Source organism: Podarcis filfolensis (genome assembly GCF_964270895.1).
Source record: "Podarcis filfolensis genome assembly, chromosome: 13".
Lineage (NCBI taxonomy): Eukaryota > Metazoa > Chordata > Lepidosauria > Squamata > Lacertidae > Podarcis > Podarcis filfolensis.
The window spans coordinates 21,365,850-21,378,344 of NC_139615.1; the positions used below are offsets into that span (position 1 = coordinate 21,365,850).

The 12,495-nt window shown below is 40.7% G+C and overlaps 1 protein-coding gene across 1 annotated transcript; it reads left to right on the top strand.

Moving 5' to 3' along the window:
* Positions 1 to 1,958: 1,958 nt before the first annotated feature.
* LOC310747370 (vomeronasal type-2 receptor 26-like) lies at positions 1,959 to 10,862 on the top strand (the record flags this gene model as incomplete). The annotated part of the gene is made up of 6 exons (XM_083581733.1): positions 1,959 to 2,104; positions 3,280 to 3,288; positions 4,305 to 4,641; positions 6,262 to 6,489; positions 7,728 to 7,854; positions 9,961 to 10,862. The coding sequence occupies 6 exons, from the start codon at positions 1,959 to 1,961 to the stop codon at positions 10,860 to 10,862; spliced, it is 1,749 nt and encodes a 582-aa protein (XP_083437859.1).
* Between the last annotated feature and the right edge of the window lie 1,633 nt (positions 10,863 to 12,495).

Genomic DNA, 12,495 nt, shown 5'->3' on the forward strand with positions numbered 1-12,495 from the left:
CCCAAATTTACTGGGCTTCAGACAAGCATTCTGTTTTTCATACTAGGTTGAAGTCTTAAAATGTGGGATAATACTGTTGAGCATCTACAGCTGGGACGGGCAACCTTTTTGAAGATATATTTCCATGTTTTCATAATGCACCACTGTGGTAATATTTGAAAGACCAAAACTAGGTAGAGGGTGACTACCACACACACCTCATTATAGTGGATAATTGGGTGGAAATCCCCTAGACAATACTAAGACACTCCTACAATTTCCAGCATTAGCATAGTGGCATAAATTGTTAGAGGGGGATTTGCCACTGGTGGCAGATGACAGAGACTGTGACACCATGAGACCAGTGTAAAACCAAATTAAATAAAGGATTTATTTCAAAACAACAAACAAAAAAGTTTGTGGGTGTTTTTCCTGCAGGCAAAGTACAAACTGCAGCTTTTCTCCTTTTGTAGCCATGGCCAGCTGCACCCAATCAGCCCAGAGCTTACAGAAACTCTTCTTAAAGGTACAAACATGTTTATGTGCAGAATGATTCTTTCCCAACATAAATTAAATACATGTAACATAATCTCCATGTCTTCATCCCATAGCACCATGATAGCACTTGAATGTCCATGGTAGCATACAAAATATTGCAAATAGGTGGAGGATCTATCAGATGTAATTATAGGCCTCCTTTCCCAGTCTAGTGGCAATTGGATGGATGCACATAGGTCATGGAATGCACCATCATGCTCCTTGGCCCAGTATTCCTGAAGGACCGTCTCCACCACCATCATTCTGCTTGGACACTCAGGTCCAGCTCTGAAAGCCTTCTGGTGGTTCCCTCACTGCGAGAAGTGAGGTTATAGGGAACCAGGCAGAGGGCCTTCTCAGTAGTGGCACCTGCCCTGTGGAATGCCCTCCCATCAGATGTCAAGGAAATAAACAACTATCTGACTTTTAGAAGACATCTGAAGGCAGCCCTGTTTAGGGAAGATCTCTCTGGCCTCCACTTCCTTTTGGGTATCTGGCAGCTGGGCTCCAGGGTGACTTCCAGACCTCCATAGCCAGTGCTTTCTTTCTGGGGGGATGCAGGGGTACACATATACCAAAAGATTTTGTAAATCTCTGTACTGTTGTTCATTTACTGTATTTAATTTTTTCTCGATTTGAATTATAAAATGCTGATTTTTGTGTGTCAAAATTAAAGTACCACTAAACATTTTTTTTAGAAAAAAAGCACTGCCCACAGTATCTCACCAGGCAGGGTTTCCACCTCAATGATTTTTCTCTACAAGGGGACTTCTCATGTCCTCTGCTTGCAGCTGCTTTATTTCACTGAAGCACTGGCTCTGCCACTACCCCATCTGGTCAAGCCACTGGCTTTGTCATTGCTCCATTCCCTCATGCTGCCTTTGCTGCTTTAGCATCAACCTGAATTGCTCAAGAAGTGTTGCTGGCACTGTCATCCAATGAAACAGAATGTTGGAAAATCCATGCCAGTCAAAAGGAAGTACAGTTTTGGGGCCTTGAAGTTTGAACTGTTATGGAGGCCCCTTTCTATCCAACTACATGGAAGAAGAAAAAACCTCTGTTCAGATGCCACAACCTTTTTCCCCCCTTTTTTCAACTCCATTTGTGAACACCAATATTAAGTTGATGATTCCTTACTCCTGCAATTGGGAAAAGGGCTGTAATTAATTCAAGTACTTGGCAATGCTCCTCCCCGAGGATTTTCAGTGGGCAGAAGCAAAAATAATAGCACAATGTATGGAGGATAATATAAATATTCACTTTAATAATTAGTTGTAGAAGCAGGGACTCAGAAAAATCAAAGAAACTACCATTTTGATTCTCCTGAGAGGGAATAGAACAATCTGTGTTTAGAGAGAAAATTGGTACTCAGGATGGTGACATTAGTTGTCTTGATACTGGTACTACTTCCACACGTGGCATGCAAGCCTCACAATAACTGCATGGTAAGAGATCCACACAATCCACTTCACGAGTATCATCAGTTGGGAGGCAACATAATTGGTGGCATCACTTCTCAGACCTTCATAATCTCCAACACACTAACCTTCATTGAAGCACCTCCACCCGTGTTGTTTGAAGAGCTTGTGTAAGACTTTGTTATTGTTATTGTTTGCTGTTACTATTTTTGTTTGCATTAAGGATGTGAATTACTGTCTTTCCCCAAGTTTGTCAAAGAATTTTCAAGTGGTGAACTTAAAATACTAATTTAATTATATTCAGAATGGAGACAGATTAAGTTCATCCGGTTTTGAAAATACTAGTGATGGCTTCCTCCACTTAAACATTTTAGAAACTACCATCAATAGGGCAAAAATATTAATGATAATTGATAAATTTCTTAATTTGTATCATTTTTCTTATACAATTTCAAAATGTCTTTGTAAGAGAGCTGGGGGGGTGTGTTTGCTGAATTCAAAGCCAGGTATTTATATATTTGTGAATAATAAGGAATGAGATGCCAAGGGAGAAGCAACAGTTTTACAAGACATGGAAGTTTCTCCAAATACAGAATACAACTCTAATTCTAGTGCAGTTATCACCACACTCTGAACATGTTCTTAAAATGTAGATTTCACCTTAAACTGGTGCTGGTACTTCACCATGAACTTATAAAGTGTTCTATATTCTGAGGCATTCTTAAGAAACGATCCAGTATTGTCATAGAATTAGATAAATATCAAGAATGGGAGTAGGTGTTCACATGCATCAAATACAACCTTCTGAAAATATCAAATTGTATAGTTCGTGATAATGCATGGAACTTTATATTGGTAACTTACCAATAAAGGATATTTAGTGCATTGTTGTAAAGGAGAATACAGTTGTCTAATATTTGTGCAGCCCACATAAGGCTAAGCATTGCCTAAAGAACGTTTGTACACAAATACTGTAAGTAATAATAAGGAAGGAGAGGCAGGACAACATAGTCCACATTTTACAATGTTTGAGATAGCCTAATAATCTGTACTATTTTTTAGGGTAGTGCCTAAGTATTACCAGCACATCCTGGCTTTGGCATTTGCTGTAAAGGAGATAAATGAAAACTCTCAGATTTTACCCAATACTTCCTTGGGCTTCCACATTTATGACAGTTACTTCAGTGCAAAGAATACCTATCATGCCACAATGCAGCTTATGTCCTCAAAAGAAAAAATAGTTCCCAACTACATATGTGACGTCCAGAATAAATTAATAGCGGTTGTTGGGGGACTGGAGCCTCTAATTTCTCGTTATATTGCAACTGTCTTGGATATCTACAAGATTCCACAGGTAGGTTGTGCAGATGTCTCTATCTGTATGTTGAATATGGGATTTCATCCATTTAAATGCTTATTTTCACCACACAGGCAAGATTGTGGGTGTGGAAACTGAAGTGGGTGAAGGCATGTAGGAAATATTTCCTTGTTTAGGAATGTCAAATGGAAGCTGAGATACAGATAATTATAAATGAGAGTGTTGGAAATATAACAGCACCTACAGTAGAATGTAAATTGTCAAGTGATGGGGGGAAGGTGGAAGAAAGGAATATCAGCAATAATTACAGCCACAGCATATGACAGGCAGACCAATCCCCTGACTGAGAAAAGGCAGAGGTTAAAAAGGCAGCGCCCCATTTTCCCTACGGAAACAGCTTCCATTGAAAATCCTCTTGTGTTTGTAATTTAAAACTTATACATCAACTGTTTGAAGAAAGGGATTCTGTGGGACAAATTTTGGCTCCTATTTGTTCGTTCGTTCATTCATTCATTCATATTTCCTTTTATTTAGCTCATATATGGCCCTGCTCCAGTGATGAATGATAAAACCAAAGGCCTTTCCTTCTACCAAATGTCTCCTAAAGATGCTCTTCAGCATGCAGGCATTCTGACTTTGCTTCTCCATTTCAATTGGACGTGGATTGGGATCCTTACATCGAATGATGAATATGGAGAAAGATTTGTGCAGGCAGTGTTTCCAGTATTCTCCAGCAAGGGTATTTGTTTTGCCTTCATAGAAAGAAGCAGCAAATTTACCATTGTCACAGAAATTAATGAGAAGCTACATGATCGAGCCAAAATATATGATAGAATCATTGACAGCAAAGCCAATGTAGTGGTTGCTAATGGAGAATCATATCTCATTGTGTTTTTGAGGTGGCTACAATTTATCTCAGATAGAGAATGGACAATGAATAAAGGAAAAGTGTGGATAGTAACAGCTCAGATAGAGCTCACTTCAATGGTGTATCAAAGAACCTGGGATACAGATATAGTCCATGGTGTTCTGTCCTTCTCTATGCCCTCCAGTGATCTGCCAGGATTCAAGTCATTTATTGAAAGCAAAAGCCCTTCTTTTAAAACAGGAGATGGCTTTATCAGGGATTTCTGGCAGCAGGCCTTTGGTTGTGTATTCCCAAGTATAGATGGGGACAAGGTGGATGGAGATATTTGCACAGGAAAAGAGAAGTTGGAAAGCCTTCCTGGGACATTTTTTGAAATGAGCTTGACTGGCCACAGCTACAGCATCTACAATGCTGTTTATGCTGTGGCACATGCTTTACACTCTATGTCTTCATCTCAACTGAATCACCACTCATTGGTTGATGGAAGGTGGATGAACTTTCAGAATCAGCAGGTGTTGCAGGTAATGGGATGACGTTCCTCCTGTTGGAAGGCAAAATACCTCTCAGAATATATAACAATATGCTCCAATCAGATCCTTCTTGTGGGCTTCCCTTTGACATATGGTTTGGGCATTGCAAGAACCATACATTGGACTAGATAGGCTTTTAGACTGATCTAGCAGGTCTCTTTTTATTCTGTCAAATAAAAGGTTTCCCTAAACTAGGGTTGCCATATTTAAAAAAGTGAAAATCCAGTTTACAGAAATTCCTACTGGACACAATTTTTGAAGGGCGAATCCCATCTATATCTGGGAAATTCCAGACATATGGCATCTCTATCCCAAACTAGGCCATCATCTCCTTTCCATCTTCTTTCTTTATATTAGTGTTGGCATGTTCTGAGATTATAGAATTGTAGAGTTGGAAGGGGCCATTAGGTTAATCTAGTCCAACCACTACAATGCAGAAATCTTTTGCCCAATGTGGGGCTGGAACCCACAGTGTTGAGATTAAGAGTCTCATGCTCATCCGACTGAGCTGTTTCCCTCTTTTTCTAATGGTGAACTTAAAGTATACACATTATACTTTTGCTGCTATATATTTGCCAATTCATGCTAACTCTGGTTCATGCTGCCTTTTGGCTCACAGAAACTGCCACAACTACATTTTGAGGCCCTTAAGAAAAGTCTGTATTTGGAAATTGGTTGGAAGTCTTCTTGCTCTGTGTATCTCTTTTGAGTCACTTGGGAGAAATAGGTGGTATATTGAATTTTTAAAGTAAATAAATAAATATTTTTCCATGGGTGAGGCAGAAGGCAGTATGGCAGAGAATAGGCAATGATTCTTGGACTAGTGTAGTCTTAATATTTGTAGGAGGGGTGTTTAGCTCCTAAGACTTGTCTCCTAGATGGCTGTTGGGATGCTGCTGGTAAGAGGCTTTCAGAATCAGTAATGCTGTGTGTAGAAGAGACAGGTGTCATTTAGAAGAAGGTGTTGTCCAGTAGAAGCAAGATAAAACCTTTGAAACTCTACAACTACAGCCAGAATCCAGTTTACAAAGGCAGCTTTGAGCTCTACTATGTTTTTGGACCATTAATGTTGAATAAGTTTAGGAAGTGTTTCATTAATTCTATACAGTGAAAAGGCCATCGATTTAGAAAATACATTTGATATGTAATTTAAAGCTCATTATTTAACCTTTAAAACACTAAATGGCTTTAAATCAAGTGTGCCTGGCCAAAAAGGAAAAGTGAAGCAACTGCCTTAGGTGCCAGGATCCACCGGGGCAGCAGATCCTGATGTTGGTATTTCTTTCCCCTTTGCTCCTATTGTATATCTTCTCTCACCCGTTCTTCCTTGGTACCATTTTGGGTTTCTGTAATTCAGACTTGGAGTTAAAGACTGACCCCACATGACATTCAGACTGGCAGGTCAAGACTCACCCCACATGAGATACTTCTTAAAAACAAGAATACTGCAATGAACAGTTATTTGAAAAATGTCACATCAACTTTCACAAGTCTGAGCATGAAAACAAAGAACTGTGTTGCTTCCACCCAAGGAAGACGTTTGTATGACTTACTGTGAAAGATTCCACAGAAATACAGCCTCTCCTAAGCTTCTTTTCCTTTTCAACTCAGCTCCATCACTTTCTGAAAATTGTCTCCTTTAACAACAGTGCTGGAGACAAGATCTCCTTTGACCAGAATGGGGAGTTAGTGACTGGATTTGATATTATTAACTGGATTATTTCCTCAAACCAATCCTTTCATAGAGTGAAAGTTGGGAGAATGGATCCCCAGGGTTCTCCAGACCAAGTGTTCACCATCAACAAGGATGCCATCACATGGCACAATTGGTTTAATCAGGTAGGATTCAATTGTGAAGTGCTTGGCAAACCATTCAGTTTCATTGAATGGACAATGTTCAGCCCATGACAAATACTGAGTTTTGATTAGAAATGATACAACTTATGTAGAAAGTAAGACTCAAAAAACTTCTGCACTGTTTCCTTTGCTGTTGAATATATTACCAGTAAATGTGTTGAAAAGAATAAACATATGTTTGTGCTAGTTTGATTACATACTCAATGCCACAACAGGCAACTAGATGTCTATGAAGAAATTGAAAGCAGGACCTGAGTGCAGCAGAGTTCTTCCCATTTGCAATTTCTAGAGATTGGTATTCAGAGGCTTGTTGCTTCCAATGGTTGAGGTAGAAATTAGCTAGTAGCCCTTGATAGCCTTATCCTCTACGAATTTGTCTAATCCTTTTTCAAAGGCGTCCAGGTTTGTAGCCAGTGCTAACTTTGGTGAATTTTAGAGTTTAACTATGTGTTGTATGAAGAAATACATCGTTTTGTTATGAATATTCTAACATTCAGCTTCAATGTATGATATTTTGACTTTATAAATATATGGTTTTATGTATTCTTACTGTGTCCTCCCTTACTTGCTATATTTCTAAGATAAAAATGCCCAAATTTTGTAATATTTCCCCATAAGCTTCCTTTCATTTCAATTTGTTTTAAAAATGTTTTAAATATTTTATTTTAATGGTTGTAACCACACTTGGAATACCTTGCACAACCCTGGATATTTCACATCTCAGAAGGATGTCAGATGAAGTTACGGAAGAGTGGTCCCAATTTGGTTTCAGTTATACATGAAGATCATCTTAAGAACATGAGAACATGAGGAAAGCGGCACTAACTTCTTTTTTAACACCACAGCTGCAGTCGATACGCTGCACAATCGAACGAAGTTCCAAGTAGCTTTATTGTACAAGGACAATGGAGCTAGGACAAATCTGAGGAGCTGAAGGACCCGCTTAACGATCCTCCTCCAGCCTCAGCAGTTTTTTGTCTTTTTGTTTCTGTACCATTCGGTCACTCGATGTTTTAAATTCTCTGTTGCTTCTGTTATCTCTTTTTTCCCCCCTCCCTTTAAGTATTTGCCCAGGACGATATCTACCTTTACCTCCCCACCCCCATTTATGTTGTTATTTCTATGTATATTATGCTATGGCCACACGACTAATGCAATAAAATCTAGAACATGAGACTCCTTCTCAAGATAATCATTCTACTCTTTCACTTTCGAATAAGACCCAGCCTCTTTCTGTGTGTTCTGAGAGTTGCTATCCCGGCTCCAGCAAGAAAGTGAAGGAGGGAAAACCATTTTGTTGCTATGATTGCATCCCATGTCCAGAAGGAAAGTTTTCAGACCAGAAGGGTAAGAAATAGAGTGTAGAAAGCTGGGGAAAGTTTGTTCACGATCAAGGAAACACAACAAAATTACAGCACAACAAAGCAGAAGCTAAAGTGAATGTGTTAGATGCAGAAGACTTGGACCAAATGGTAGACATGCTAACCTCAATGTGTTTCAAACACAGGTTGTTCATCAGGGGATTATATTAAAAGGTGTAGAAATACATATGTGTTGTATCCAGTTGGTGTTCATCTGCACACAAACATTCAACTCTTGTGGTGTCAAAAAACAAGTAAGGATGGTGTTACGTTATGAGATGGTATACAAGTCCTTTCCTTGTATATTGCTCTGTTATTTCATAAAATGGTTTCTTTCTTTCTTTTGTATAGCACTTTGGAATTGAAAGTGGGAAAACTGTATCTAAACTTCACAAATGAGCAAAGAAATTGTCCAGGCAGGCACTTAATGTGACTCATGAGAGCAGCAAAATAACCAGACTGAACAATGGTGATGGGATAAAATCAGGCCAAATCTTTATTGACAGCTGCAGATGGGGCAAGGGTTGGCATGGCATTGGGTCCCAGGATCAGTTCATCATTTCACAAGCCCCATGTTGATGAAATGGATCTGCTGGGTTTGGATCACTCCAAATCTGTATGACGGGAGTCAGTTAATGTTGAACAATGCTATGTTGCAAGGCAAGCAAGCAGGGGTCTCACTGGGGGACCAGGGTGCAGATTCCAACCAGGCAGATACTGAAACCATGCTTGGGTTTGCCATGGTCAATCCTCTCCTCAGGCCCCTTATGCCCCCCATACTATGTTGATCCTGCCCAATGCCATTTCCACCCTCATAAAAACAATATTGTGATTCGAGGACCCCCCGCCCTCCTGAGGATAAGAAAGACACATGGACGCAGTATATTAGGTTAATGGGCTAAAAAAGGCCACAACTTTATTGATTACAGCGTGTGAGAGGTATTGGCTTAGGCTTTGGATAAAACAGCAGAGCTTGACTCCATCCCCTCAGGAAGGGATGAGTCTAACAAGGGTTAGCCACCAGTAGCAGGAGACTGTTGATGCAAATACAACTGTAAGGTCCCTCTGATGTCACTGGGGGTCATGCCATGGCCCTAGTCACCAGCAAGGGAATTGGACAGGATCCACAACCACCAGATTCCTTTAACGGAATACCCATAAAGTGGAGGGGTAGGCGATGGCCACACCCTGCCCTCCAACACACCAACAACATATTCCAATGCCTAACTGCCAATAAGTAAAAGTTGTGATGATTTGCTACGAGGTAGGCGAAAAACCAAGTGGCTGGTGCCAATTTGGCAGTTGAATAAAAAATCCTACCATGCCCCTTGAACAACCAAGGTAACCAGCTACAGACCCATAGCAAGGTCAAGCACGAAGCAAAGAACTAAAGGGAAGGGTGGGTGGGTGATTCGTTGACACCTGGCAGCGAAATGAGGGGAAAGTGCTGCTGTGGCTGCATTTTAGCAGCTAAACCCCACCCCCAAGCCTCCCCTTGACTGGTTGGCTGCCTGGGGACACGGTGTGGCAGCAGGGACAGCCAAGCAGGGGCCAGTACACGCAAAACACAGGAAACGGCTCCCTCTCACAACTCCTTCCCTCTGGAAGGAGAAGAGGCTTTCTTCTGCCTAACAAAGAAAGCCATGATTTCACTGAGGGAAAGGTGAATAAAAAATCCCAACCAGGTGCCAATGGGACAGCTTTTTCCCATGAGCCCACCACAAAGGGAGGTACTGGGTAAAACCTTGTCCAGTATTTTGCTGCAATCAATGGGCCACAGCCCAGTCAGACAAAGGTGTCCCATGCTTATTGGGCACGGAACGGGGCTTATAAACATGAATTGGCTGTAATCTTAGCTCACTACTTTGCAGATTCACAGAGCTCTAAAATACATGAGATAATGACATTCCCAGGAAGGTGAATGGGAATTCACATAACCATCTCCTCACCTTCCTTATTTTGAGAAGACTGAAACCAAAGGAATATGCTAGTATGGATGGATTGTTTTAAATGTAAAAGAGAAAACACTGCAGTATGCTTGTGAGATGTCTGGAATCAATTTGAAATGAAGCCCATGCCTTTTCTTTTTCAGACATGAATGCCTGTTCTACATGCACAGCAAAAGCCTATCCAAGCAAAACCAGGGATTTCTGTATTCCCAAATTAATTTCCTTTTTATCGTATAATGAACCACTGGGCATCAGTTTAGCCTTTTTTGCTCTTTTCTTTTGTCTGATCACAGTCTTGGTGCTAGGAATATTTCTGAAGCACCACAACACTCCCATTGTCAAGGCCAACAACCGGAACCTTGCCTATACTCTCCTTATCTCAATCCTGCTCTGCTTTCTTTCTGCATTGCTATTCACTGGACAACCTAAGCAGGTGTTGTGTCTCCTCCGACAAACCACTTTCGGCATGATCTTCTCTGTGGCTGCTTCTTGTGTGTTGGCAAAAACCACTACTGTGGTTCTTGCTTTTATGGCTACCAAACCAGGTTCCAGGATGAGGAAGTGGGTGGGGAAAACACTTGCCAATGCCATTGTTCTTTCCTGCTCCCTTATTCAAGCAGGCATTTGTACCGTATGGTTGGTCACCTCTCCCCCATTCCCAGATGTTGACATGCACTCAGTTGCTGAAGAAATTATATTAGAATGCAATGAGGGGTCTATGACTATGTTTTACTGTGTTTTGGGTTATATCAGTTTCCTGGCCATAATCAGCTTTGTTGTGGCGTTCTTTGCCAGGAAATTGCCCAATAGTTTCAATGAAGCCAAATTCATTACTTTCAGCATGTTGGTATTTTGCAGTGTTTGGCTCTCCTTTATTCCATCCTACCTGAGTTCAAAGGGGAAATATATGGTAGCTGTGGAAATCTTTTCTATCTTAGCCTCCAGTGCTGGGCTCCTAGGTTGCATCTTTCTCCCCAAATGTTATATCATTGTGCTGAGGCCTGAGCTGAACAACAGGGAACAACTAATAAGAAGGAAGGTCTGAATAATCTCAGTGTCTTTGTGTTTTGCTATTTTGTGCCACTCAGGAAATTTTGTGTATGAATTATCATTCAGACCTTTACTGTATTGCTAGAGAAAACTTCTTTTAAATGTCACTGTCCATTACACTTTCTCTGCACTTGGATACTTGTGTGAAGGTAGCTCTGTAAACACTTACAACTCATTTAGGAAAGTTTTTTCTGGAAACATTGAACAGTAACTGAAGTTATTCTTTTAGAGGGAACAACTAATAAGAAGGAAGGTCTGAATAATCTCAATGTCTTTGTGTTTTGCTATTTTGTGCCACTCAGGAAATTTTGTGTATGAATTATCTTTCAGATCTTTACTGTATTGCTAAAGAAAGCCTCACCTGAGTTAACATATGCCTTTATGTTTCATACATCCCTGGTGTGCAGGATGGATTCAATAATGGGATTTAAAACACAACCCCTCCCCCCCAAAAAACCCCCTGTATCCTCTTCATAGATTTAAGCAAAAGCACATTTTGGCAGTGAGGGTCATATTGATGTTCAGGAGGAATGCATTGCTTAATCATCTGTCTTTCAGTGCATATATTGGACATTGCTTCTTCAGCTCTTAAATGTACTCCCAGGTTTTTGCTTAGAATATCAAGCTAGACATGGGTTTCCCAACCTTCCAACTCTTTTTGGACTACAATTCCCATCATTCCTGACCACTGCTCCTGCTAGCTAGGAATGATGGGAGTCGTAATCCAAAAACAGTTGGAGATCCAAGTTTGGGAAACCCTGAGGCAGACCAACCTTTGTCCCAGCATGACTCCTGAGCTCTCTGTCTGCTGCTGATCCATTCTATATCATTATCTGCATGAATAAAAATCTATTTCTCATTTACAAGTAAGAGTCTCTTGCTGCTTTTTTAAAGTTGGGAGCCAGGACAAAGAACATCATGTGATCAGCTTCTCTCAGAAGTTTCAAATTCATCGTACAGTTGCATGCATCATAACAAATAGGGATTTGCATCAGGCTCAGTCAAAACCCAAACTAAATCTATACAGTTTGAAGGAGATATTCGCTTCAACTTAGTCCAGTGGAGGCAGTCTGTGATCACCCCAGGTCAGGCATCCCAGCATGAGCCAGGCCTGTCTGGGGGTGGAGTGTCAGGTGGGAAGAAGGAGCTTTAGCTGCATGCACCTGCTTTCCAGTAAGGGAACACATGCACAGAGTCAAACTGAGCAGGATTTAACTCTCTGCTCATCAGCTGGTGAGTGGAGAATTAAATCCTCCAGGCTGCAGGGGTCTGCTTCATCTGCATGTTCCCCACAGGGAACAGTTTTCTCTTCATGCACTGCATCATTCCCAATTCATGTGTTTGAGTTCCAAACTCAAGCAGGATCCCTTCCTATCCAACTATGTGGAAGAGAAAACTTTTCCCCCAGATATGACAGACATTGTTTCTTCAGCAATTCCCATTGGGAGCACCAACTTTAAATTATTGATCATCTTCTCTGATAATTATGAAAAGGACTGTAATTAATTCCTTGCTCCCTGAGAATTTGCTATGGTCAGAATCAAAACAATTCCCACAGTCTAGAAAGATTGATATAAATAATCACAAGAACATTTAGATATGCTACCAGAGACTATGAAAAGACAGGG